The sequence below is a fragment of the Halichondria panicea genome, chromosome 8 (assembly GCF_963675165.1).
Source record: "Halichondria panicea chromosome 8, odHalPani1.1, whole genome shotgun sequence".
NCBI lineage: Eukaryota > Metazoa > Porifera > Demospongiae > Suberitida > Halichondriidae > Halichondria > Halichondria panicea.
In genome coordinates, this window is record NC_087384.1 from 5456061 (window position 1) to 5482817 (window position 26757).

Consider the following 26757-nt stretch of genomic DNA (forward strand, 5'->3'; position numbering starts at 1 on the left):
AAATCGGAATATTAACTCCGCATACTAAATTTTAACTAGATTACGGAAACCACGTGTAAAAAGACCTCTACAAAAAAACTGAAGAGATGAATCTATCAAAGAGCTGTTTCCTGGTAGCCGCAGTCTGTCTGTTACTGTCTCTATTGAGGATAGAGGGAAAGCAGAGCCACACAGAGGAGCTGTTCCTCAAGCACCTGCCCGATGGAAGAGTGTTCGCTCATTTTGAGTTCACCACTACATGGGACGTCCATCCTCTGCTCTTCGTACAGCCTTCCAATGGTAGACATTCAGTATTTATATGAAGCTATAAACACACCAAAAACCCTCTAGCATACCCCTAAGCCGCCCTCTCACATGCATTCGCTTAGAGTGTACTTACAACTTCCTATATTGAGTACAGTGTTTACCGTAAAACCTCGATTTAAAGCGACTCTCTATTTAAAGCGACACTTGGACATTCGCCCATATAGCACCATATAAATTCATTTTTTTGTGTACATTTAAACTTTACTGTTGCAAAACGTAAAAGTGTCGCTTTAAATCGAGTTTTTACGGTACTAGTGTTGGTAATCATTACCGCACTCCACACACACCACAGTGCACCACTATGGGCTGTTCCCCAAGTCCGTGTCAGAGGTGGTGTCCCACTACCAGGTGCAAGAGGCCCACCTCTCCCTCACACAAGGAAAGTGGCGGACAAGGGTGTGGGGCTATCCTCCTGACTCCACCCCTCCTGGAGCTGAGCTCTGGGTCTGGTTCCTACCCAATGCAGAGTGAGGAGATGGTTAAGTGGGTGTAATACATGTACATATATTAACTATGATTTCGTAACACATACATGTAACACTGAAATTGTTGAATGTACATGTGGCCTTATAATTGTAGCTCATAGTTTGGTCAGCTTCTAAGTGCTTTATTATGCTGCGCGCTTTGAAAGTATTTATGTTGCTGTGAGTCTTCATCTACTTAAATTAGTATTTACAACAACTTGAACAATTGCTAAGTGCTTGTCACACTCTCTTGCCCCCCCCCCCCCCCCTGCAGTGCCAAACAACAATGGCCTGGTTTGGTGAACGCACTGTCTGGTTTGCTGTGTGCTCATCTCAACGTGATAGGCCCCACCTCAACCTACCGACCTCTCCACTCATTCAGACCCAAGGGACCCGTTATCGGTGAGTGAATCGGGTCTTGTTATCATCCATGCTATTGTATAGATTCATAAAATTACACACAACGTACAATATCAAAAACACACACACATAAGTGTACTCTGTGCATGCATGTACATATCACCTGTGTAGTGTTCCAGCGACTAGTACCTATACAGCTGACTTCGTTATCAATTGTAAAACATTGCCATAGTATCGGTATGATTATGGTTACTTTAGCCTAATGCGTTCTTTATTCTCCACAGGTAATCTCTCCTCCAGCCAGCTGCGATATGCCGCTGTTCCCAGGGAGACCGTGTGCACTGAAAATTTTACTCCCTGGACCAAGCTACTCCCATGTGGAACCTCTGTAAGTCAATCGACTAATTTTGAACTTATTGATTTCCAAGAGAACACTGTATATGCAGTGACACTGAAGGTTTTATGAGTAGCCTTTTAAGGAATTTTTGCGTGAGTACGGTGTGACCAATACGTACCAATCCACCCTCTTCTCTCAGGCTGGTCTGGCCTCCCTGTTCTCAGCTCTGCAGCTGTATGACACCGACTTCCACTCTCTCGCTCTCCACTTCTCTCCCACCTGCAAGGTACGGATGGGTATAGTACATCTTGTCTAGCGCTATACATGTGCATACAATGCACCCTACAAAGTAGTACCTCTACCACTCAAGTACTTGAAAGTACATGTATATATATGTCTCTCTGGGTGATCGAATCAAGTAATTTATTGTGTAGGACCATTGTTATAAAATTGTTGATCTTCTCTCTGAGCTTTTCCAAAGAATAAACTGTTATATCACCTGTCTTTTACCCCCCAGGGTGGTGACTGCTCCTCTGTGGGGGTCCAGTTAGTTCAGACACTCTCTGTAGTGTTCCCCCCTCCCATCAACAGCCAGCAGTACATTGGTATGTCAGGTCTCCTGAATACATTTTTGAATCAACTGTGTACCATGGAAACCGATTAAATTTGCTAATGTAGACATTTATTTTTTGAGCTGACAATTGTTCCACCCACAGAATGGAGTCTCAAGAGTCTATTCTCCAAGTCTCTCTCCTCGTCCTGTCCTCTCTCGTCTTCAAGTCGTATTGTCATGGATACGAGCAATTTAACCTCTGGATTGGCCTTCAGCATTGACCCTCCCAGAGTGGAGGCCTCAGGCAGAGCAGTTTACGATATTGCCAGCCTTACAGGTGCTTGCACTTTACACTCTTGCCCCCAACTATTGTGCCATTGAATTATATCCTGTAGGATTGTCGAAAAAGTTTGATCTGAAGGTGAAGTCGCTGACACAGTTCGTCCCAGGTATGTATTGTGTGTATGTGTACTCCTGGTAGTGTCAAAAATACTCTTGGTAGTGTTTAATGTGAAAATTTGAGGGTCCATGAAATAATTTGATGGCGGTGCTACATGTACATGGAGTTATAAAGGAATTGCATTTTTATACAACTACACAAGGGCTAGCTGTACTAATGAAAGCACTGCGGGTGCTGATGCCTTGGTAGATGTGTCAAAGCTACATAACATAAAGCTAGCTGCAGCTAATATTGCTACATGTAATACACACACGTACGGTAAACATTTTGCATCTGGTATAAACATTTTTGCATCTGGTATTACCGTGAAACCTCGATTTAACCTCTAAAGAAGCGACACTTTACTTTACTTTTGCAAACGTAATTATTAAAAGTGTTGCTTTAAATCGAGTTTTTACGATAATCACAGGGACTCAAAGAGTGGGAAATTGTTGCTAAAAAATGGAAGCCAAAATTACAAAGTCATGGCTGCTGCATCAGTAGTGTATAGAGCCTTGCAGCTCTCTTCTCACTCTTGCAGCTACCAATAGCTAGCATTCTAGTTCAGAGTTAACTAGAGTAGCAACACTCCATGGATAAGTTTTGCTACGCACTCTTCTGAAAAGGCTGCAATGGCATTCCAAGTAGGCATAACTCGAGAACGAAGCATTATTTTGCAAATCCAAGAAAATGTTACTAGAAGCCTATAGAAACTTGTAGCATTGATCCTTGAGCAGTTGTAGCAGTCTACACATGGACTGTGTAGACACAATGGAAAAGGGTCACACAGTAGAAAGCTAGAATATGATTGTGGTGGGTTGTTGCTTTTGCTTGAGGTGATCCTGTACCAGGAACAATGGAAAAGGACCACTAAAGTAGAAAGCTAGAAAGCTAGAATTATGATTGGGTTGTTGCTTCTTTGCTTATCCTAGCCCCCAGAACATATCAGCAGCCATTATTTCTTAGACTTCAGGTTGCTTGTTCTCAGCTTCTAGTTTTATTGCTCCTGTTACAACACTGTGTTGTTGTACTATAGTCATTTATTGTATATCACTCCTGCATGGTTTCTATAGATCTATTGTCACGATGTCAGGGTTTTTACTTCAGTGCTTTGGTTCTACAGCTCAACTATACGAATGTTACGTAGTACTTAGCAGTATATGAGCTAAACAAACTGTCATACTGTCTTTTCAAATCCCCCATACATGCAGAAATGCCCCGCCCCCCGCTGCTTCACACACAGCGACTGTTAAAGGGCTCTGGTCACGAATGGGGCGGTCTTGTGACAGAGGTCTACAACAACCATCGTCACACCTCGGTGAGAGTGCTCTACCTGGACACCATTCCCTGGTACTTCAGGGTCTTCATACACACACTGAGCATTCAGAATGGTGAGCCAAGTACATGATGCCTATACTGTGCAGTGTGCGGCAGTCTGCTTATATAATATAATTATATGCACTAACTTTTAAACGTCTGTAGTCATTTTGTGGCATGTATACAATCCAAATATTAAGACCACCCCCCTCCACACACACACACGACAGCCACTGTGTCATACCAGCACTACGAGCCGAGTAAGGATCGGGTGAGACCACACCTACTGGAACTCCTTCTCACCGTACCTCCCCTCACCACGGCAATCGTCAGTGTCATGATTAACAGGGGCTTCCTTAAATGGACTGAACACCCTCCCGATGCACATCACGGCTTCTACGTCAAGTGAGCTTAAAAACAAAAGCGCGTCCACTTACGTAGGATGCATATTAACATTGAGTATACAGTATCATAAGGGATTGTAATTTGTGATTGGTTCCAGCTGTCTGTGATCATCGCTACAGTAGTGTGAATTGTGCTGCCAGTAACCTTATCAGAGTTGCATTTAGGCGGGGGCTCGTTTTTTTCGCCCCCTCGTTATTCCCCCTATAAACTTGATGGTCGTTTTGCTCAACCAAGCCCTTTTTCTAAGTGCAAATGCCAATTCACTGAAATGGCGGTGTCTTGCTGTGTGTACTGATAATATGATGTACTGACTCTATAATTATGCTAGTTCCGTTGTCCTGACGACTGTTTTGGAAGAGTGCCCCAACTGTACACAGCTATCAGACAATGGGACGAAAGGGTGAGTGAGGAGATTATTATAATAATTGTCTTGTGAAGAATTGCTATTCACCAGCTGCTAATGGAGGTGCCGAAATCTCATTGCCATTATTATTTGTAGCTCTGTTTGTCTGTAGCTAATGTGAAATTTCTTATACATCGAATCAGCTACTATAGCCTCGATTCCAAGCCGCTGAGAAAGACGGCCTGGTATACACTGTTTACGCATGCGCCAGAATTACCCAGAATCTGGGTAATCGTAAATTGCAGTATATTTATCAGTATTCTTATTCCGCATTAGTTTGTAAAACATTGATATCCGTTTCATTTATAATGATGTCATTGAAAAAAGAAATCTAGTCCAAGTTGTGTAATGGCTGCTACCTTCTCTTCTGCTCTCGCGTACGCGTTATCCTGTGTTGGAAAACCAGGTCTAGTGAAAGACAAGCAGCTGGAGAGGTTGAAGTGTCTGTATGCTGGTGTTTATGTGGGTACCGTACCGACCGGCTATGGCAAGTCCCAGAGCAAGTCCATCTGCTTTCCAGACACTCCCTTTCTTGATTGATGTGAAGCTTGACAGGACCAGTGCACCTCTCTCTGAAAGAAGTGTTGTGATGGTGATTTCTCCTCTTGTTTCTCTGAGTGAAGCCATCTTCAAAGTGTTGGTGTGTCTGTTCGACGTTCAGTGCCATTCTATCTGGAAGGAAGTATTGTTGTGACATTTGCCGAAAATTGGTCACAGAGTAAGTACGTGGTCATCCGAGAACTGTGTGGCCTGAATGTGTTTACAATCCGAGGGACTTGTGTGTATCCGATCCGAGGGACTTGTTGCTTGAGTGTGTATCCGGACTTGTTGCTTGAGTGTGTATTAATGGATAGTGCGCTCAATGGTAAATTTATTGTGTAAATCAATAAGTAGTCCTCACATTATGTTACGTCACAGCCACTGTACTTATCCACATTTATTTTTTACCCACAGGTTTAACTAATTTCTTATGAGATTAACTTGTCGCCTGAGTGTGTATCCGATCCAAGCCTCAAGTTAAATCTACAGACCTGATGTTTTACTTAGCTGTCTCTGTCTACAGTATATACAGAGAGGTAGCCTCTTTTTCTTTTTTCTGTTCTCTTTATCACAATAAGATAAAATACTGTTTTAACGTTCAATGAGATAAAATACGGTAAATAATAAATTAATTGTCCACCCACGCGCCAACAGTAAATACCAGGCCCACTATTCAAGGGGCTGGAGTCGAGGCTACAGCTACTATAGTATGTACATGTATGGTATCGATCATAACTATGTTCCACCCACTCATTTGCACACACTGCACAGTCCGTATGCCCTTAGGATACACACAGAACCATTGCTCATCTCCATAGCCACTCCAGACTTCAGTATGCCCTACAATGTCATCTGTTTCGTGTGCACAGTGATAGCCATAGGATTCGGCTCCATCTTCAACCTAACCACTCGTAAACTAGTTCCTGACACTAAAGAAAACAAAACTGGAATATTTTCCCGGCTGACAGGATTTCTGACGAGAGGTACTAAAAAAGAGCAAGAGGATTCAATAGAGAGCAAAGAAGAGACTGACACAAACGTTGAACAATCTATAGAGAATCAATAGCATTTTTAATTAAGAAGTATCAATTACCATAAGAATGTGCATATACATGTACCACGGTTACATGTATTCCTGCTTGTGCTTTGCTCACACTATATAAATGAGCTGTTCCTCATAAAATTATCGTGTGAAAACTGTGCTGTTACAATTTTGCTTAATTGTTGAAAGTTGAAAAGGCTATAATTATGGTAAGTTCAGAATATACATTTTGTATATAGCTCTATTGATTGTAAAAGTCATGTATAGCTACATGTAGCTATAATTATATGTAAATAGTTATAGATCTATGGATAGTAATAGATACATGCATGATAGTTGAAGATCTATGAATCATATGGCATGCACTCTGCATGTGTGCAGTTCTATACAGTGAGTGATCATATGAGTGTATGCAAGCAATAAATTATACTCGTATACATTTTTAGTACGGACATTTGCTCCTTGGTCTGGCTGGGTATGTCAAGCTCAAGCATGGGACAGAAAACTGGACCAAGAGTTGGTAAGTTATAATCGCAGCATGTGCATGTGTTAAGATAATTGTTAATCGAGTATACAAAAGTACGATTCAAATGAGGCAATATAATTATATAGGCTTTGCATTTAAGCAAACTTTCTTGTGACAATTCTTCCGACGTTTGTAGCTGATGGAAGTGATTTGAGATAGGGGGTACCTATTACGAGACACTGTAGCAATTCATTAACTAACTCTTTAACTCAGTTGAAAATAGATCTATGTCTATATATACAACAACAGTTGCTCCTGCATGCCATGACAGATTCCATGCATGCACCAGTTAATTAACAATTAAAATGTTTTATCCAATAAATGTACATACATTGTGGTATCTCTCTCAACAGTCAACACTAGCATATACGACTCCATGCAAATCTCAAATTTCTTATGGGGGAAAGCTGTTTTGAGCTATAATTGCATTATTATAATAATATTATTATGTCTGGGTAAGCATGCATGTCCAATGGTAAGGGGAGTTAGGTTACACAACTATTATAGCGCTATACTAAAGGCTGAAAGTATTGAGGTATACCGTTTTGAGAAATTTCTGTCACCATACAAAGAACATGAATGAAACTCAGCTAAACAAAAGCATTTATTAAGGTATATAGAGGATATTATATAAATATACATTGAAGTTACTTCTTTTGAAAGATGGAATATATAGTTTCAAGTGTTTTGTATAGCTCCATGGGTTGTTTTCCTCAACTATATAATTATAGTGGAGAAGTGTATGATTGAGATTGAGATGTTCACTTCAGCTAGTGAGAAACCCTCCAGTAATCTAATTAATCAGTTACGTGTAAACGTGTTAAGGACGGAGGAGTGCCTATAGTGACTGATTAGCTAAGTAGTGGAGGAGTGCTCATGAGTATTTCCTGCATGTTTTTGTAATTGGTGTCAGTTGTTAGTTTTATAAGTTAATTGTTGATTACAGTAGACTCTCGCTATTCCGGCTCTCTGAAGTACGGCCACCTCGATATACCGGCCATTTAGCTTGGCACGGAATGCTAGCTATATGTTTACTGCACAAAACTCACCCTGAAGTATGGCCACTCGCTATTCCGTTTACCGGCCATGTGCTGGCTGTCCCAAACAAGGTTTTCAATGTAATTATATTACGGCCGGATATGACGTTTTGGGTGTGGTTTAGCAAATAAATTGGATTACACTTAAATAGAGAACAGAATGATTCATTATCCTACATTATCCTCGAGACAAAAACTGCAAAAGTAGTCATTAGATTCGAGGTAAGGTCGTTTTTAAGCTGCGGCTATTTCCTGAGCTGCAGCCACCTCGCTATTCCGGCCAAGCTGCATGGTCCCAAGGGTGACCGGATTAACGAGAGTCTACTGTATAATATGGTCCGGAAAACTAGAACTATGTTATCATACCTACGTACTGTATACTGCATGGCCTTGTAGTATATAGTGTTCCCCTGGCCAATCCTAGCAATTTTTCACATTGCAAATGTTTTTGTGGGTCTTGTATAGAGAGATTTTACACTGTAGCCATATTATAGATCTATGAAAAAATGATTAATCTGCTTCTTTTTTCTAACAGCAACTGTGCTGGGCTAGAAAACAACATTTTCTTGGCCTACGAGGTGTATGACGATCAGATATTCTATCAAATAGTTGATGCTGTGTGTGCAACACTAGGTAAGGGTATAGCTATCTCTGCCAGGCTCTTAAGAGTTCAAGCTCATTCCTCTGTTCATATTTTCCAACAAAACGTATAATGTCCCCAAACTGATATGTATACGTTACTGTATACATGCATGTATAGCTATTACTGTTATAAGGGTATAATTCCGTGACAATTAAGCGATCACAAATTTTTGATACCCCCCCTCCACTACAGAAGCCTTTCAGCATTAGAAACCAAAATGGGTTGTGGACATTTAACTTGTTGTAAGGTATATATGCATGCATATTTCAAAAGGGGGCGTCCAAATTTTGTGATCATCACTTGACATGGAACTACCCACATGCAACCTGCACTGTCGTGCTATAGATTCGTTCATGTATTATCATTTCATTCTGCTGTACACAGGAATGGATTGTGACACTCTTCTGTTCAACTTTGGTTACTACACATTTTCAGTCTACTGGCGAAACTCTACTCACGACACCCTTCTCTACTGCCTGGGGGACAGTGTACAAGAGCTGATACAAAATTTAAACGCCCTTCATCACCACCTTTCTTCAAGGTATGACAAGATGATTGCTCCGGCCTTCACTTGCAACACTGTGCCTGAGGGTCTGCTTGTGCACTATCACAGCGCCAGACCAGGACTAGGAGAGTATGTTAGAGGTATCATCACTGGATTGGCTAATCACATGTATCGGCTGAATGTCAACGTGGAGATGCTGGAACATGAGACTGTTTCAGCAAGGGCAACAAAGCACTACTATAAATTTCGGATCACACTGAATGGGGTTAAAGATGAGATTACATTGTCAAGTATGTTACATCTGTATGTAATCCTCTTTCCTAACCCTCCATGCACACAGTAGCGTGACGTTACATACGTTAGACGTCATGGCCACTTATGTAGATGGCCATGCATTGTGCCTATACCTTATATATACTATACAGTAGACTCTCGCTATAATCTGGCTCTCTACGTGAGGTACAGTCACCTCGATATACCAGCTGTATCGTTAGGCACGAATTGCTAGCTTGATATATGCTGGTCAGTTATGGCTGCCCCAAACTAGGTTTTTAATGTACGTTAATTATAACCGGATATGACGTTTTGGATGTGGTTGGCATTTGTTAAATATAGAGAGCAAAATGAATTCATTATTCTCCAGACAGAACCGCTGTTAGATTCGAGGTAGGGCCGCTATTTAGCTGCTGCTATTTTCTGAAATGCAGCACTCGCTATTTCGGCCAATCTGCATGCACTGTCCCAAGGGTGACCGGAATAAGGATTGATGAGAGTCTACTGTCAGTGTAGTGCAAGCATGCAGTGCATGCATGCAATATAGTACATATCTTTTCAGCCCGTATACTATACATTGCAGCTCTCCACTCTCAGCTAGGGCATGCTGATATATGCAAAGTGAGAATTGCCAAAAAGTATGGAAAAATGCAAGCGTGTAGGAGAACCATATATAAATGGTCAATCAGTCAGATGACGCATTTAACTACATCAGCATAATTATTATACATTGATATGCACGGTCCACATAAATCATAAACATTGTGTACTTTAAAAAGCACATTGGTACAGTGGATAATCGAATAGATAAACCACACCTTGATCCACCTGATAAACAGCAGTGCTACATGGTTGTCTGCGCATGCTCATAAGATAAGCGGGCCTGTCTCCATAGTAACAGCTGCACCGCGCATGATCATTTAAGGGACATGCCCATTTCTAAAAAGAAAATTGCCAAGCCAGATAATCGAGATTCCAGATAATGGAGGGCCAGATAATCGAGGTTCTACTGTATATGCATGACTTAATTGGCTTGATCGACGGTGCATGACGTGGTGTGAGCAGAAGAGGTCTGACAGGCGTGGTGCATGCAGCTTAAGCAATTATAGCCACTGATTACACTCAGCAATAACATACGACGTGGGTGGGCGTGGGCGGATAATTATTGCTCGATCAAAGACTAATTGCTATAGAGCTGCACCACGCCTGTCGTACCTCTTCTGCATGGGTTTGAGTATAATTTACATGCATGACTGTGAATAATTTTGCGACATGTTGACATAAAAATTATGGCTCTCTTCCCACTCGATTGTTTCTACAGTTTTTGGTGCTTTCCCTAGCAATGTTCATGTTTAAAATATTTTTGTGGTCTGTAGATCTGCGTTAATGCTTTGCTGTATATGTGGTTTGAATGCATGTATATATATGCATGTAAGCACAAAACAGATCCTTTTCTTTAGGAAAAATATTCGTTGGGGTTTATCCATATTTAGCTCTTATTTGTTAACGTGTTGCTTGCAGAGCTCCATGGAATCAAAAACAAGAAAGTGGGAGTGATAAGGGATATAAAAAAAGTTAAAGCAAACTTCCACATTATCAAGTCGAAGTCTGAATTCGAAACTGAGCCCAAAATAAATCCCATAACATCCACTGATGTTGACTGGCCTGTTACACCTGAGATATTTGAGTCCATTGCTCCATACCATTTGATCTTTAATTCGGACCTTAAGATACTAAGAATGAGTGTTCCATTTTCAAGGATAATTGAGTGCCAGCACATCACTGACCATCCTAAGATTGGAGACCTATTCGATATTGAGATTCCTCAAGTGGAGTTGACACATGGTAACATATTGAATGAGTCGAATGCTTTGTTTATCCTCTCGGTGAAACACAGTACTAGCTATGGTGTCGTATCAAAACGAACTCTTCGTCCGAGTTTCCGGGGGCAAATGTGTCCATTTTCGTCATCTCTAGATTCACCGATTCTTTTTCTTGCTTCTCCTGCTGTGAACAGCTTTGAGCAGCTTGAACAGATGGGTCTGAGTATAGCAGACATTGGAAAGAGCAGCTCCTTGCACGTCCTCCTAGAAAGCAACAATGATTACACCCCACAGATGGATTTATCCAGGCAGCTAGAAAAGGCCAAAAATCAACTGGAAATGGAAAAAGCTGCAGTAGAGAAAGCCAGAAGACACACTGATCTGATACTACATAGAATGCTCCCAGTGAAAGTAGCCAGTGTCTTAAAACAAAACGGATATGTGGCTCCAATGGAGTTTTCACAAGTGTCAATTCTCTTCACAGCAATCGCAGACTTTCAAAAGATTTGCAAAGAGACCAGTTCTCATCAAGTGGTCACAATGCTTAACGATCTGTTTACACGATTTGATAATCTGTTGGAAACTTATCAAGTCTACAAGGTATGGCTGTATGTATAGCTATATAGTACTAGGTGAGTGACTATAATATTGTTCACTGTACACATAGTATACATGCATGCAGACTTAGCTGAGTCAGTACATACAACTTTGTGTATACCATTTTTTGTTCCGTGCATCATGATAATTATACACAGTCATGCATGTACATAAACACAATTACAAGGGTTTGCATATAATTATACTTGTGATGCAACAATAATTATTAAAGTTTACAGTGATTGTCACTCAGTCTACCATAATAATAGCTTGACATTAGTATAAAATCATACCTCTCAATGTACTTATCCTTTTCTAATTGACTATATACATGCATGCAGGTTGAAACAGTGGCAGACTCGTACATGATGGCAGCTGGTTTCCCTGACACTGCCAAAAAGCATGCTCACGCTGTCACTAAAATGGCGTTTGAGATGAGAAGAGAAGTGAAAGAGATGAATAGCACATACTCTTACAACATTGAGGTATCATTTACCAGTTATAATAGTACCGTATTACTAGAATATTTTGCTGGGAATGAGCTAAATTAGCAGAAAATTTGACCTTTTTTTGACCTTTAACTATTGCGTTCTGGAAAGGATCATATATATTTACTAGTATTGTTGCATTTTGAGTGGGCAGATCAAAGGAAACACTGTGCCAATATCTGCCATATGGCACAGGTCAAGCCTTGAACTGTGCCACTATCTAGATACTGGCATAGTATGGCTGATGTTACCTAAAGCCCACCCTCCACCCAGTAACCTGAAACGGTCCCTTTTATAGTATAACACTGTTAAACAGATTCAGTGGTAGGCAGAAAACGTTTTTCATGCGTCTGGTGCATTCCACAGCCACCACAAGTAGTTGAAACTAGTTGTCCTATAAAAGGAGTGATGTGTACACGGAAAGGAATGCACAAGGAATGCAACAAATCAGTTGTTACACAGCTCACTCGTGCGCACATGGGATATATTGGCTCAGTAGTGCCTTTGCCCTCGAGGCCTGCGGCCCTCGGGCCTAAGTCACTACTGAGCCAATATATCCCATGTGGCACTCGTGCATGTGTCACGACTATAACATAATTTAGGTTTTGCGGATTTAATTAATTGTTGCGAATTGATCAAAGTTCGCAAATGTTTGATGCTCGCAAAACATTCTAGAAATACGACGTACGGTAGTGTCAATGAAATGAATAATTATATAAACCTCAAGTGCAATAAAAAAGAGCCTTTAACGTGACTATTAATTTTCACATTAGCCCTTACTATTTTTTGGGCCATAATTATAGCTATAATAGTAGCTAATACATTTAGCTCATTGTGACAAGCTCTTTGTAATCTACATGCACAAACACACGTATACGCACATACAGAGACACACACGCACGTGACACATGTATATACCACGCTGTTCAGTACTATTTCGTTGTCCCTATAATTATTTCCTGATAGATTTTGATAGGCGTCCACTCGGGTCCTGTGGTAACCGGTGTTATCGGCACAAAACAACCACGCTACTGTCTGTTTGGAGATACTGTGAACACTGCTAGTAGAATGAACTCCACTGGAGAGCCTGATCGGATTCACATCAGCCAAGAAACGTTCAAGTGAGTGTGCATAATTATAAGACAAAACAGTCTTTTTTGCTCACTATCTATTTGGGAACAAAGTTTCACTGGAAAATTTTTATTTTAATATTTGGGCATAATTATTATTATAGCGGACAATAATTATGAAAGTTGATATTGCGATTTCCCCACTCAATTATAGGCACATCTGTGATGATTCTTCCTACCACTTTATCAGTCGAGGGAAGATCTTTGTAAAAGGCCTTGGGTTACGAGCTACCTACTTTGTGGAGGAGGACCAAAATATCACTGTGCACACGCATGATAATGACACTTTGGAAGTGACCTCTATAGACAGAGAAGATCATCAATCAGAGCTATAGCTAGAGCATAATGTTATCTCCTGAACAACTCTGAATTCTTGTTGTTGTGAATGCTTATTTTTGTTGTTTATGAAGGATAATAATAATAGCATCGAGTCCATCGACCCATATAGCTATAATATATATAGGGCAGAGCTCAAACTAATTATTGCATGTAACGTGTTCCTTCTGTCCACAGGACCTTGCAGTTAATGTAGTTTTCAAAAAGAGCATTGCAATGTTAAAATACCTTTTTTCTAAATCTTGGATTCCTAAATGCAGATCGATGAAAGAAATTCTGTGGTTTGAAAGGGGCGTCTGTTAGACTTAGAGTTGTTTCCACCACAGTGTGAATAATAATTATAATTGACTCCCACAATGGCCATGCACACTGCACCTCCAGGAGGTCCTCACTCAGGAGGAGGTTGCAACTCGGGTGATGAGTTAACTGTTACTGTAACTTGCACATGTACTACATGTATATAGCTGCCCATGCATGCACAGGGGCGTATAGTCAGGATTTGAGAGAGGGAGATGCTGGATGAATTGATTGGCCGAATTACCAACTGGCGGTGCAAAATGCGCCCAAACGGGGCACTCCCCCAGAAAATGTTTGTTATTACATGCTCTGAGATTGATTCTAACGCAATCTGGCTAAAGAAATGAGGGTACTGCTGCTTTGAGGGTACTGGTGGTTCTTCATCTGAAGATGTCCTATAAAATGCATTGTTTTGAGTTGTGACAATTAAATCATACAGCTGCTAACCAGGTTCTGCTTGTGAATTAGCAGGACAGGGTGGCAAGCCACTTGCTGTTGCAGTTGCAGTCTGCTGAACAGTCTGCAACTCTGTGGGGGGACCTTGGTCTGCTCAGCCCACGTGGCTTTGCGCATGTGCACTGGATGCACTGACTGGAATGAATATTTGGAGGTGGAGTTTTGAGTTCTTGTGGAGCAGAGTCTGAGGCCAGAGGGGGGTGCTGGAGCACCCTCTGCACCCATCTGGCTACGCCACTGATGCATGCGAAATATAACATAGAACCAGAGGAGGCCCCGACAGAGTATATACCTCGATTAGACTGAAATTGAGTTAATTAGCATCACTGTTGAATTTTGCACGCGACCAAGCCTAATCAGGCCTAATCGAGGTACTCGTGTCGTACCTTCTCTAGTATAGAACTGGATTGTCATAGAAAACGGTTGTCAGATCGACCGCGCACGAGTTGGACCCCTCCGCAGGGAAAAAATGCTATACCACTGACCACAGTATATAGCGGTATATATACCTCTCAAAATGATGCACGACATGTCGTAATGAACTCTGGCCATAGCTTTCTGGGGTGGTGGTGAAATCCAATTTTATCTGCCTAACCACACCCAAAACTTCATATCCAGCCGTAATAAAACATTAAAATACCTAGTTTGGGGCAGCCAGTACTGTATGGCCAGTATACAGAATAGTGAGTGGCTGCATTTCAGGGCAAGTTTTGTGAAGTAAACATCTATCGAGGCGGCCATACTTCAGAGAACCGGAATAGCGAGAGTCTACTGTATTCAATCGGACAGGCGAGCAACTATAGTTGTTTGCCTGTCCGGCAAAAATTCGACCAAAATAGGATGTATGAGAAGTACAAAATTCTTCCCTTACACACTTGTTTTCTGCCCTGAAGGCTTGGGCAGGTACACGGACACTCTAAATAATCAAAGCGGTAATGGACCGTAACTAAGGAAACTGGAAGGTTAAAATGGGTTATTTGTACCCATTTAACCTTCCAGTTTAATTAAGGGTGCGTGCATGTACACACTAACAAAGTTGCTTCCATGCACAGGTGCCCAACATCTGTTCACAAAGGCTATGGTTTCTTGGAAACACACCAGCTACCTTAGAAGTGACACTATGCACCACGCACTTACAGCACATTCCAAAACCACAACACACGTCAGTAAACGAGGCATCGTTGAACGGATGTTTAAGAACAAAACACTATCTAAGGTTTCAGGGGTAGTGACAGATTGGCATGCTTCCAACATTAACATTACAAACTTCCTATAGGGTTAATTAAGATGATTTCAAACCTAAAATCACATGCACTGTACAACCCTGTACCGTGCATACGTATTATATGGTACATACTTCTAAGACACAACCAATGGTATATAAGTTGCATGTTCAGGAGTTGCAATCAGAACAAGCTAGATCTAGCTGAATTCATCTCATCTCTAGAAACCATCCCGACACTGCAATAACAAGCGAGTATAGCAATGAATCTGTTGTGCCTAGCACTCGTGGCTACTTCTTTCCTGACTGAGTGTGCTTCTCTCGACTTTTCGCAACCAGTAAGTGCTGCAGACTACCAGTCAATTATCAAACAAGGGTTTGCTACCAACTATTTCAAGACATGCCTTCCTACAGCCGACAAGTACCAGACCAAGAACATCCAAGACATCTACGATAAAGGGTTTCGTAATGTGAGGCTCCGCTGCCGACCAAAATTGTACGAAGATCAGTATGATACGGCCGAGTTTAATTTCTTTTTAACAAAATTAGCAGAAGTAGTTGATGAGTGTATTGAACATGGTGTTGCTCCAATCATCTCGTGGGAGCATCATTATGCCGAGGCCAGAGCTAATGAAACAGATCGCCATAATTATATCGACTGGTGGACAAGAGTAGCTGAGAAGTTGCAGGACAGAAACTACCATGCACCTTTCTTTCAACCTCTTTACGGAGTTGGGTATTGATTTTTGCAAAGGGAATTGTAAAGGAAGTTTACGGAGAAACAAAACAAAGTACGATGATTGGACATCTGAAGTAATTAAAGCGATTCGTGAAAGAGGTGGTAAAAATGCTGACCGGATAATTATTTTGCAGAAAAAACTTCACTGGGTCTTGAATACATTCGTCAAAATGCGGCTCCCTATATGGATTCTTACATGATGGTCGAGTGGCACGAGTATGCTGCTGGTCCTACTGCTATACCAGACAGACCACGGTACTGGAGTGGAAATGGATCAGATGCACAGAAAAGGCTATTGGTAGAAGGTGTCGAACGAGCAAGCAATTTTACGGTTGCGACAGGTATACCTACTTACTTTGGAGCATGGATGCCAAGAGACAATAAAGATGGAAGCGTGCCAGAGCCTGATGTCATCAACTTTGATCGATTTTTTGTAGATTTGTTGAAGTCTGCACAAATCCCATGGTCCCTGAACATGATTGATAACTACTACGTCACAAAGGGGAGCAAATGGCAAACTAAAATACAGACTTTGCCACATGGGGTGGATGGGGCACCACTCAACATGTCTCGTGTTCTAGACAATATTCTAGACGTGATGAACTAGTCTTCTATGAAAACAATTATGCGCTGCATGTGCATGGACAATCAGTTTTTTGTATAGATAGCTTATAATTATTACTTTTTTTGTGCAGCCTAAAATGTTGGTTATAAAATTATGGTTATTATAGTGTCCCAAATCCCCAGGGCTTGCTGCAAACGAAAATAAGGCATTAATTTCTTTTTAAGAATTAAGAAGGCCTGTGACGTATAAATAAACATTATTATAATCATCACTTTTTGTGTGTGTATAATAGACTAGTTCATTGACAAGTGAAAGTGAATGTGAAATCATAATAATTATAGTGATTATAGTGTAGTAACACTCTTTTATTAGCTTACCATTACCTCTCAGTCTTGTCTGTGGCCCAAACTCTTGTAGAACATCAGCAAACATGCAGCAGCAAACATGGGCAGCGAAAGCGTTCCGGCTTTGGCCATTGCAAATTTGTATCAATTTAAGTTGTGCGGTGGCGATTCCACTAGCCTCGATTCCCGGCGCCTTGTTCAAGCGGCCGGGAATCGAGGCTACGATTCCACTAGCTCAGCCTCTTAATTATGGCTTCCTGTCCTATGGCCAATGTGCATTGCTGTAGCTCAGGAGAGTTCAGAAATCATTCGATACTGCAATAACAAGCGAGCAGCAATGAATCTTTTGTGCCTAGCACTTGTGGCTACTTCTTTCCTGACTGAGTGTGCCTCTCTAGACTTTTCGCAACCAGTAAGTGCTTCAGAATACCACGCAATGATCAAACAAGGGTTTGCTACCAACTAATTTCAAGATACGCCTTCCTACAGCCGACAAGTACCGAACTAAGAACATCCAAGACCTCTACGATAAAGGGTTTCGCAATGTGAGGCTCCGCTGCCGACCAGAATTGTACGAAGATCAGTATGATACAGCCGAGTTTAATGTATTTTTAACAAAATTAGCAGAAGTTGGGTTGATGTTTGCCAAAGGGATTGTAAAGGAAGTTTACGAAGAGACAAAACAAAGTATGATGCTTGGACATCTGCAGTGATTAAAACGATTCGTGAAACAGTGGGTAGAAAAAATGCTGACCGAATAATTATTTTGGGATCACCAGAAAAAACTTCACTGCATGGGTCTCGAATACATTCGTCAAAATGCGGCTCCCTATATAGATTCTTACATGATGGTCGAGTGGCGCAAGTATGCTGCTGGTCCTACTGCTATACCAGACAGACCATGGTACTGGAGTGGAAATGGATCAGATACACAGAAAAGGCTATTGGCAGAAGGTGTCGAACGAGCAAACCGTTTTACGGTTGCAACAGATATTCCTACTTACTTTGGAGCATGGATGCCAAGAGATAATAAAGATGGAAGCTACCAGAGCCTGATGTCATCAACTTTGCTCGATTTTTTGTTGATTTGTTAAAGTCTGCACGAATCCCATGGTCCCTGAATGTGATTGACAACTATACTACTTCACAAAAGAGAGCAAATGGTTAACTAAAAATCAGATTCTGCCATATGGGGTGCCAACTGGAGCACCACTCAACATGTCTCGTGTTCTAGATAATAATTATTTTAGATGTGATGAATTAGTGCATGCACTTTGCGACAATTTGTAGATAGCTTCTTACTTTTTTGTATACAGCTAAAATATTGGACTATATTATAATCATGATTTTTATTATCAGTGCATGGAATGTGCAAAAGTTGGGTGCATGTGGTTCACTTCTACAGTAGCTGAGTGTTTTCCAGGAAAACCAGTTGACCTGTGGAAGCAACCATGCATGCCTGGAATGAACCATAATTATATGATATTCGAATTATATAATTATAGATACATAATTATATACTAGGAAATATTTCATTGGTGCCAGCATTGATAACAGAATTGGACATCATGCTGCATTGCTCTATAAACAGTCAATAATATGCTGTTTGCAGCTTACAATGGCAGAGTAAGATTGGTCAGGCATGTAGTGGTAAGGACTTATAAGGTTTACACATGCATGCAGTGTTCAGCAATTTTGCAGTGATATATTAGCCTCGATTCCAGGTCGCATTATAATACATATTTAATTGGCCTGGAATCGATTACATGCATTAAAACATGCATTAAAACATTTAAAAGACACCAACCCCTATATATAGTTCACGTATTATGTCGGCAAAGGTAGATCATGGTCAAGTCCATGCCTATATCAAGTATAGTCTGGGGGCCAGACCTAATAGCTCAGGGGCAAAATCAAGAGGCTAGGATTAGGTCTGGAGACTCTTGCAGCATTTCCGTGTGCTCTAGCGAATGTTGCCAGAGCCATGAAATGCATATCCTATATGTTATGTGATTTTTAACTGACCCAATAAAATGCGAGTATTGCCTCTGTGGAATTTGGATTGCAGCCAATGGTATTGCTACATCTACTCATTCTTTATAACCTCCAATATCACAAGTCTCCCACTAATAAATTAACATTCCAAGAGCAGGTGGAAGTGCTGCAAGAGTCTCCAGACCCCTATTCTCTCTTCCCCCTCTCCCCTCTGAGAAAAGGTCTGGCCCCCAGACTAAACCCTGCATGCCCATTCTTTGATATATATAAAACAGCCACCTATTCTTCTCAACGCCCAAATTATTTTCAGCGTAAATTACCGTATAGCGTGTAATTTTCGTGGGGCAAAATATTCATGGTTTTCGTGGTTGGATGTCTGACCACAAATATTTTACCCACGAATGAAGCGACCTTGCCTACCTTTACCTGCAGTGCAAGCTCCAACCACGAAAATATTACCCACGAAATGCCTCAATAATGCTAACCACAAATATTTTGTCCCCCGAAAATTACCCGCTATACGGTAATCACAAACACAACATAGACTATGTTACATTATACAAGTAGATCTATATAATTATTAGAGCATCAAACTGCCATGTGCCTGCAATGTTCTATATTTATATCATTGAATAGTAATCATCCTTGATTGAGTCAAAAATACACTCACTATATCTATTAAGTGAACTACTGAACATCATATTGGTGATGAGGATCAAACTAAGCTTACCTTCACATAGTCTAAAGCAGACGAGGATTGAGTATACTAGTCAGTCTGCGCTTCATAATTATTACTTCAAGGTTGTAATTAGGATTGGCAGAGCATTTGTATAGGTAATAACAAACAATATACTTTTTAGATCTATATCTGCACAGTGTATACATATATACCTAGTACGAGTGTCACAAAAATCCTCTACTCTTTAGCGTTTAATCGTGCAGCTTAATTAGTGCGCTACAGTAGTTTGGTAGTAACAGTGGCTTGCTCGTCATCGTATATCTCATCTTCGGAGGTGAGTGGTACTATTGGGCGAGGAACAATATCATCGTACACATGATGGACATCTGTGGTATACTCCACCATGTCAATTTGTGATCCCTCCTGACTGTGAGAAGTATTCACTGAATTTGAGGATGGGGGGCGGTGCCCATATGCAATATTTTCATTCAGTATGTCAGAGGCTTGTGCAACTTCCATGTCATTTGGATTAGAGAAGGATGTGTGAAGGTGAAGAGAGTGTGCAGTGTGTTGCTGCCTGGGTTGTACTTGAGCATGTTCTTGTATTCTTGAGGCCCTAATGTGGACATATATACATGCGTGCATGCATGCACATGCACAGTAAGAATCACAGTCACCAATGGATCAATTATAGGTTAATATAATATAAATACAGTCATGTGTGGTGACCATAATTATACCTATATAATTTATATAGTAAGTTACCTCAGAAAGAAAATCGTACTTTGAATAATTATAATAATATACTATTAGGCATTAAGTAGAATCATACACATTGCTATACGTTCTTTAAAACCATGCAGCCTCTCATGCCTCTCTTTAATTTGAATTGGTATCACTATCAGTTCTGCAGTGCTCAACTATCTCCTTGACTATATGCATGTACTGGGTTCAAGAGGCCATCTGTTTGTGTATCCTAATATTATAATAGACAGCCATGCATGCATGCATATACATGTATATATAGTCAGTACAATAGTTGTTTACCAATACTATAATCGTATATATATATATATGGATTGTGTCATATATATGACATTGGAAAGTTACTTATCATGCATGCATGGTAGAATGTTGCTGTTTTACTACAGATCCATGAAAAGTAGTACTATATGCGGAAATGCTGCAATCAGATTGGCATTTTCAACTTCTTTCCACACGTAATATCCAAATGGAACGAGGAGCTATGGAAAGGGCAGGCATACATGTATGTACCCGTCTCTAGCTAGTCAAGTGTTATAAGCTCAGCGCAGCAAAGCAAGCCATAACTTTTTTTACTGTTATTCGGTGTCTCAACTAAGGATAAATGTAATCTTCTACTTAACAGTGCTCATCCTAACACTATATCTTTTGTAGTATTGGACACTTTAAAAAAAAGCTCCCTTAGTTGTATTCGCATTCCAACCGTTATCATTTTTTACAAACGCACACATGAATGGTATACCTTTTGCCTATTGTAATAGTGGCTTACATTCGGCTTTTCTTTTTATACAGACTGGTGATCACAGCGATAACAGCCATGGTCGAACAGATGACGACTATCCCAATTACAGCTCCTCCTACAATCCAGTTTGTATATTTCTGTTCTGTTAAGGTGCTGTTGCACGCCAGAGTCCATGAAGTGCTTGTGTTTGTGCTAAACAATTTTTCCAAATGTAGAACTTGGGAATTAAGAATGATCCTTTGATCTTCAACATTCTATAGGGAAGTTATAATTATAATGTCCCTTGTAATTTGAGCCTGCTATATATATACGTATCGTTGTCTTGCAATGGTATGACTAATATAAGTGGTTTACATAGCCATGAAGTGAAAGTTTAAAACAACTACGTATACATGCATGAATGTATTATTTTACCTTCCAGATCTCAATGAGTGCAATCACATCATCAGCGGTTATTGATGGACTACTTGAGCTGCACTGGACCACAACAGTAGAGGTGAAGACAACCTCATCTGTCGCTGATTTTCCACAGCACTCAAATGATGGATTGATAATGTCGTAAGAGCATTGTTGTGACTGGGTAGTGCAAACACTGTGTAGAGCAGACTGTTTGATTTGAGATATCAGCTCATTGGATTGAACACTGTTGTTAGGCTGAAGAAATGTGCATAAGAATTTTTATTTCGAGACGCCTGCCTATAATTATGGCCATTTTCTGGCTATTAACATTTCGACATAGTTGCAATGCTATAATAGGAGTAGGGCAGAGCCACTGGTCCACTTTTACCTACTTGAACCATGTACCCATCCGGCAGCATGAAGGCCATAGTACGGCATGCATGCAGGTGGCATTGTGTCACTATAAGATCTTGACCTAAACATGCACGCATCATTAGATACGACAGGCACAGTGCAGCTCTAGCAATCAGTTTGATTGAGTACTAATTATCCGCCCACGATGTACCCATGCACGTAATTAGTGTAATCAGAAGCTAATTGCTTAAACTGCACTGCGCCTGTTTGTCGGACCTCCTTTGCACCCATTACATGCTGTATAGACACAACAATCTTATACCATTAACTCACATTCCATTCACGGCAGTTGTTCATTCCAACAAGCACTAACTGAAAGTTAGCTTTAGTGATAGCTGCGTAAGTATTACAATTTGTTAGAACATGCATGCAACTCAAATAAAACTAACAGTTTCTCACCTTGAACCTTCACATTGAATGTATTACTATGGTCAGTGTTTCCCATGCTACATCCATACAATCCTGTTTGTTGAAAATTTACATTGCACAGAATGAGAGTCCATATTGTGTACTGTGTTCCTGAGGATGACGTAAAGTTCTCAAATGTTAGTAGTGTTTCATTGGTGTTGGTTAGTAGCTGGTCATTCCTAAACCAGCTGACTCGCTGGTTGTTAGAACTAACACAACTCAATGGTAGGAGTGAGTTTTCAGGTACCGACACATCACTTGGTGTTAATGAAAGAAATCCTGTACAGGTTGTATGTAATGTATATATGTATATAAGTGTATATATGTATATAAGGTTCAGGACTGATCTATTGATACGATTACTAATTATAGCTATACATCATACACATCAAGAAACAGAGGAGTGTCACCTTTAGTTGGTGTTGTAATGAAGAGTGCTACAAAAAGCATTGTCCTTGTAGTCAGCATTATATAACATGCCATTTGATCGTAGCTTTGTCTATAATAATACAGCTGGTAAGACAATCGATTTTTATATTGACATAAAATTATATAATACGTCTACACTGTCATGTATAATTATAGCTTCTGAACTGAATCTAGATGAAATTTTAGAGTGATGATCTATAGTTTTATATTATTAGCGTGTCAATAAACTGTTTCTTTGAAAGTAACTGTATCTATACTCTGACTTTGAATAGTGTCTTAACAGTCAAACATTCCTGTGCATGCATGTGTTTGAAATATGATACAGGAAACGTATAATATAATTATGTACTGTATTAATCGATATTCAGTTCACAACTGTTAGAAATACTATAACTATGCATATATGTACCTGCCAGACCCCAGCACACCATTCACCTATTCCCGAACCGGGATCCGGATAGGCCTCTGGCCATTAGCGGCAACGCAAGCAAACTTGGAGACGTTGGCAGGAGCCCGGGAAGAGTTTTTATTTCTTCTTAACGGACTGGTACCCTGTAATCAGATTGGCTGGAGATAGGGTTATATTAGTTTTGCAGGTGATCAGTGTGTGTAAACACTTCAGCATAACTGTTTAGTATAATACATGCATTATCATATATAGTCCATAAATGTAGTTATTATGAGCTCTTGTGTTCTAATACATACATAGGTTACGCAATAATTGAAAACACACACTACTGCACTGTCAATCCTATATGTACAACCTACTGGTTGTACTAATCCTGTTCCACAATGCAATAGCCCAACACAGGCATTCCATATAGATTCGTAATCAGGTTTGCATGCATGGTTGAATGATAACATTTTCTCCAATGCCTTGAATTTCAAATCGTGTAAGACTCCTTCTCACGACAATAATATTCCATGCTTCTAAGCTAGACTGTAGGAGTATATATATATATTCCATGCTTCTAAGCTAGACTCACTGTACATTCACTGCATAGAAACATATAGAAACGTGTTGCTATAGCCTAAATCCTTGCCAGGGCAGGAGTATAGATCTAGACTAAAATACTATGACTGTGTGAAAGAAACAAATGTATATAGCTAGATGTAGACTATTCTGTAACACAAAATCTACAGATACGTGTCTTGGAATCATCAGTATATATAATTATAGCTGCTTTAATTTGTCTACTTCCTCCATCCGTATCCTGGATGAGCTCGGTCATCTCACTCTCTGCTCTCCATTGGAGAAGAAACATTGAGGTATTTCTTTCCACGTACATTTAGGTCTTAGCAATCAAACTTAAGATCGACTTCTGATAGTCAGCTTGAGAACCACTATAATAGCGCTGATGACCGAATACTACGGTGGCCCTGAGTGCTACTCTAGTTGATAGTTCATACTTGATAGTTCAAATGCGTAGTTGCTACTTGATAGTTCAAACGTGTAGTTGGTAGTTGGCAGTTGGTATAGTTCGTGACCTTTACACCCATAATAATTGCTAGATATCTAGCTGGCCTAAGACGACAATAACTTATATGTATAATCTCTATAGGTAGGGAGGCAATTTAAAGTCTAATCCCCCACCTATAATCCCGGTAGGGGGGCAAACAGGTTTTGCATGGCACTTTTAACATCTATCATAACACAGCATAATTAATTGTAAAGGTCACGAACTACCAACTACCAACTGCCAACTGACAACTATAGCAACTACGCGTTTGAACTATATAGCAACTATGCATTTGAACCATCAACTATAGGAGTAGCACTCAGCTCATGCACTCAGGGCCACCGTAATACGCACATGCATATACCTCATACTTTTTATCCTGAGCTTGACCCCAGCACAAAGGTCTGCCAGGTTCGAATGACTGCTGACCTCAGTCATTACCTCACTTTGTCTTTGTCTACTTGCATTTCCCCAGTGATCTAACATGTGAGATCCTTAATCCAACCATTATGTCAATGTTTGGTCCAAGGTACATGCATGTATGCAGTCCATGAACAGTACATTAGGTGCATGCAGGTCAGTGGAGGATGTATTCATTTCACCTATCCTGTTTAGTATAGACATAATACCTTCGACAAGAGTGTTCAGTGAAGAGTAGTGAGAGCAGAAAAGGTAAACTCTAGATAGACGAGCACTGTCATTACATCACTATTTTTGTCAGTATAGAGTTTCTTGAAAGGTGAAATCAAGGTAAGTTAACTTTATATCATATAATATATCTAGCTAGACAGCTTCTTCTCAGTGCTCATGCATGCATGCATGCATGGCTGTCATGTGGTTACATTTTCCAGCTAGATGTCTAGCGGGGAAATACTTAATATATAGTGCCACTCTTTTTCCTGATAGGAATGCCGTCAGGAGGCGGTGGTGCAGGTGCTGGTGGAGGTGGAAGTGGAGGTGGAGGTGGAGGTGGTTTTGGAGGAGGAGGGATCAGTTTTGGTGGCTATGATGGGGGGAAACTGAAAGCTGTACTTTGCTTTGTCGTGAATCTGGTGATAGTGATCCTTGTAATTGGTTCCTTGATTGGAGGTGTTCTAAGCAGTAGGTCTAATTCTACAGACATTTCTACAAGTTTTTACTCCCCAGGAGACAGTCGACTTCTGTTTCTGTCCTCATTCTTTTGTGATGGTGGTTCTCTTGAGCTGTCTTCTAATTCAGTTAATGCTGAACTGCTACTTGTTGACTCTACCCCACCTCTTGATAACACTAACAACTTTACAATAACTGTTGATTCAAGTTTTGATCCTTTGGAGTTCCAATTCTGGCAATATCATTTACATCCTAATTCTAACATAACATTGTCCATTCAAACAAATTTTCTCATAAATGTGTACATCATTAAAGGAAATGATAATGCAAACCGATGGAGAAGCTTACTAAATGGGGAAATCGCTGAAGAATTCTTAGAGCGAATAACAACTATCCCGGAGGTTACCTACCAAGTTGAGACAGAAGATGAGTACTACATATTTATTTATAACTCCTTAGCATCAAGGCCTGTGTTTGTGAGTGCATCTCTAACATTTGAGCGTTTTGAATACAGTGCTCCTGCTGCTGTTTTTTTGAATGGAAGTTGTGTTGTACGTGAGCAGGGACACTGTACTGTTCCAATTCCCTACAACATAATAGAGTTACAAGAGTTTTTGGTGATTATCTCTATGCCAGCAGTTGTTGACTATGGTGAAAACATTCAAGTCTCACTTGACTGTGAACAAAGAGGATGGGCATACGCAGTTGTCATTCTGGTTCCAATGGCTATAGGTATTACAATATTCCTTGTTAGTTTAGTGCTGTTAATTAATTCATACTCTATTTTAAAACCCATGCATGTAATAGACAATTAGTCTTGTGCTGTTAGGAAAAATTATAATCACAGTACTTCATTGTATACTTATTTATTCATTTTGTTGGTATTAAATAAATGAATAGCTATATAGAAAAATATAGCGATGCCGGGGGGGAAGAAAAATTTGGTCGGTTCTGATCTCAGACTACTGTTGTTTCGAAGAGAAAGGTATGCTGCAATGCAGCTTACTGGCTTTGGCCTGACTTTTAGCAAGACTTTAGACTCGCCTATAAGCATGTGGAATTGCATGCATTGAGAGAGTTTCGTTAAATTGTAGCCATGCAGACAGGATGAGCCTAAGAAGTCGCTAATATATGTTAATTGGTTCCATGCAGTCATGATATGCATGCCTATATATACATTGTGGAATCTTCTACTGCATGTAGACCTATATATTATATATAGATGTACATCAA

General features: G+C 40.3%; 4 protein-coding genes and 1 long non-coding RNA gene across 8 annotated transcripts; 4 read left to right on the forward strand and 1 right to left on the reverse strand.

Annotated features, from left to right (window-relative positions):
* Positions 1-62: 62 nt before the first annotated feature.
* LOC135340350 (GPI transamidase component PIG-T-like) lies at positions 63-6322 on the forward strand. Its single transcript, XM_064536676.1, has 12 exons — positions 63-279; positions 599-773; positions 1045-1172; positions 1415-1518; positions 1667-1753; positions 1985-2072; positions 2184-2357; positions 2416-2469; positions 3671-3850; positions 4007-4181; positions 4510-4581; positions 5896-6322. The coding sequence occupies exons 1-12, from the start codon at positions 87-89 to the stop codon at positions 6188-6190; spliced, it is 1725 nt and encodes a 574-aa protein (XP_064392746.1). The 5' UTR covers positions 63-86; the 3' UTR covers positions 6191-6322.
* On the forward strand, positions 4596-5726 carry LOC135340352 (uncharacterized). Its single transcript, XR_010396317.1, has 2 exons — positions 4596-5449; positions 5539-5726. It is a non-coding gene; the product is annotated as an uncharacterized LOC135340352 (long non-coding RNA).
* Positions 6233-13625, forward strand: LOC135340349 (guanylate cyclase soluble subunit beta-2-like). 3 transcript variants are annotated; one of them, XM_064536673.1, is made up of 8 exons: positions 6233-6375; positions 6613-6686; positions 8265-8362; positions 8757-9167; positions 10672-11573; positions 11912-12055; positions 13025-13179; positions 13343-13625. In XM_064536673.1, the coding sequence occupies exons 1-8, from the start codon at positions 6373-6375 to the stop codon at positions 13521-13523; spliced, it is 1968 nt and encodes a 655-aa protein (XP_064392743.1). In that variant the 5' UTR covers positions 6233-6372; the 3' UTR covers positions 13524-13625. The 3 variants fall into 3 exon arrangements, with proteins under 3 accessions (XP_064392743.1, XP_064392745.1, XP_064392744.1); XM_064536675.1 differs by lacking the exons at positions 6233-6375; positions 6613-6686 and adding an exon at positions 7170-7304; XM_064536674.1 differs by lacking the exons at positions 6233-6375; positions 6613-6686 and adding an exon at positions 7845-8065.
* Positions 13626-19912: 6287 nt separating this feature from the next.
* On the reverse strand, positions 19913-23272 carry LOC135340548 (uncharacterized). The gene is made up of 6 exons (XM_064536903.1): positions 22957-23272; positions 22538-22825; positions 22412-22473; positions 21740-21979; positions 21353-21579; positions 19913-20437 (listed from the first exon to the last, which is right to left on the reverse strand). The coding sequence occupies exons 1-6, from the start codon at positions 23027-23029 to the stop codon at positions 20098-20100; spliced, it is 1230 nt and encodes a 409-aa protein (XP_064392973.1). The 5' UTR covers positions 23030-23272; the 3' UTR covers positions 19913-20097.
* Positions 23273-25000: 1728 nt separating this feature from the next.
* On the forward strand, positions 25001-26396 carry LOC135340550 (uncharacterized). Of its 2 annotated transcripts, none has more exons than XM_064536904.1 (3): positions 25001-25107; positions 25162-25185; positions 25342-26396. In XM_064536904.1, exon 3 carries the CDS (start codon positions 25344-25346, stop codon positions 26337-26339), a length of 996 nt encoding a protein of 331 aa, XP_064392974.1. In that variant the 5' UTR covers positions 25001-25107; positions 25162-25185; positions 25342-25343; the 3' UTR covers positions 26340-26396. The 2 variants fall into 2 exon arrangements, with proteins under 2 accessions (XP_064392974.1, XP_064392975.1); XM_064536905.1 differs by having other exon boundaries at positions 25017-25107; positions 25157-25185.
* Positions 26397-26757: the final 361 nt, after the last annotated feature.

Coding starts and splice junctions, on each gene's coding strand:
- LOC135340350 (XM_064536676.1), top strand. CDS start 87: ATGAATCTATCAAAGAGCTGTTTCCTGGTAGCCGCAGTCTGTCTGTTA. Junction 1,173..1,414: donor ACCCAAGGGACCCGTTATCG/GTGAGTGAATCG, acceptor TATTCTCCACAG/GTAATCTCTCCTCCAGCCAG. Junction 4,182..4,509: donor CATCACGGCTTCTACGTCAA/GTGAGCTTAAAA, acceptor TAATTATGCTAG/TTCCGTTGTCCTGACGACTG.
- LOC135340550 (XM_064536904.1), top strand. CDS start 25,344: ATGCCGTCAGGAGGCGGTGGTGCAGGTGCTGGTGGAGGTGGAAGTGGA.
- LOC135340349 (XM_064536673.1), top strand. Junction 9,168..10,671: donor AGATGAGATTACATTGTCAA/GTATGTTACATC, acceptor TGTTGCTTGCAG/AGCTCCATGGAATCAAAAAC. Junction 12,056..13,024: donor CATACTCTTACAACATTGAG/GTATCATTTACC, acceptor ATTTCCTGATAG/ATTTTGATAGGCGTCCACTC.
- LOC135340548 (XM_064536903.1), bottom strand. CDS start 23,029: ATGGCATGTTATATAATGCTGACTACAAGGACAATGCTTTTTGTAGCA. Junction 22,474..22,537: donor ATTCAATGTGAAGGTTCAAG/GTGAGAAACTGT, acceptor ATACTTACGCAG/CTATCACTAAAGCTAACTTT. Junction 20,438..21,352: donor TATAAAAAGAAAAGCCGAAT/GTAAGCCACTAT, acceptor TGTCCACATTAG/GGCCTCAAGAATACAAGAAC.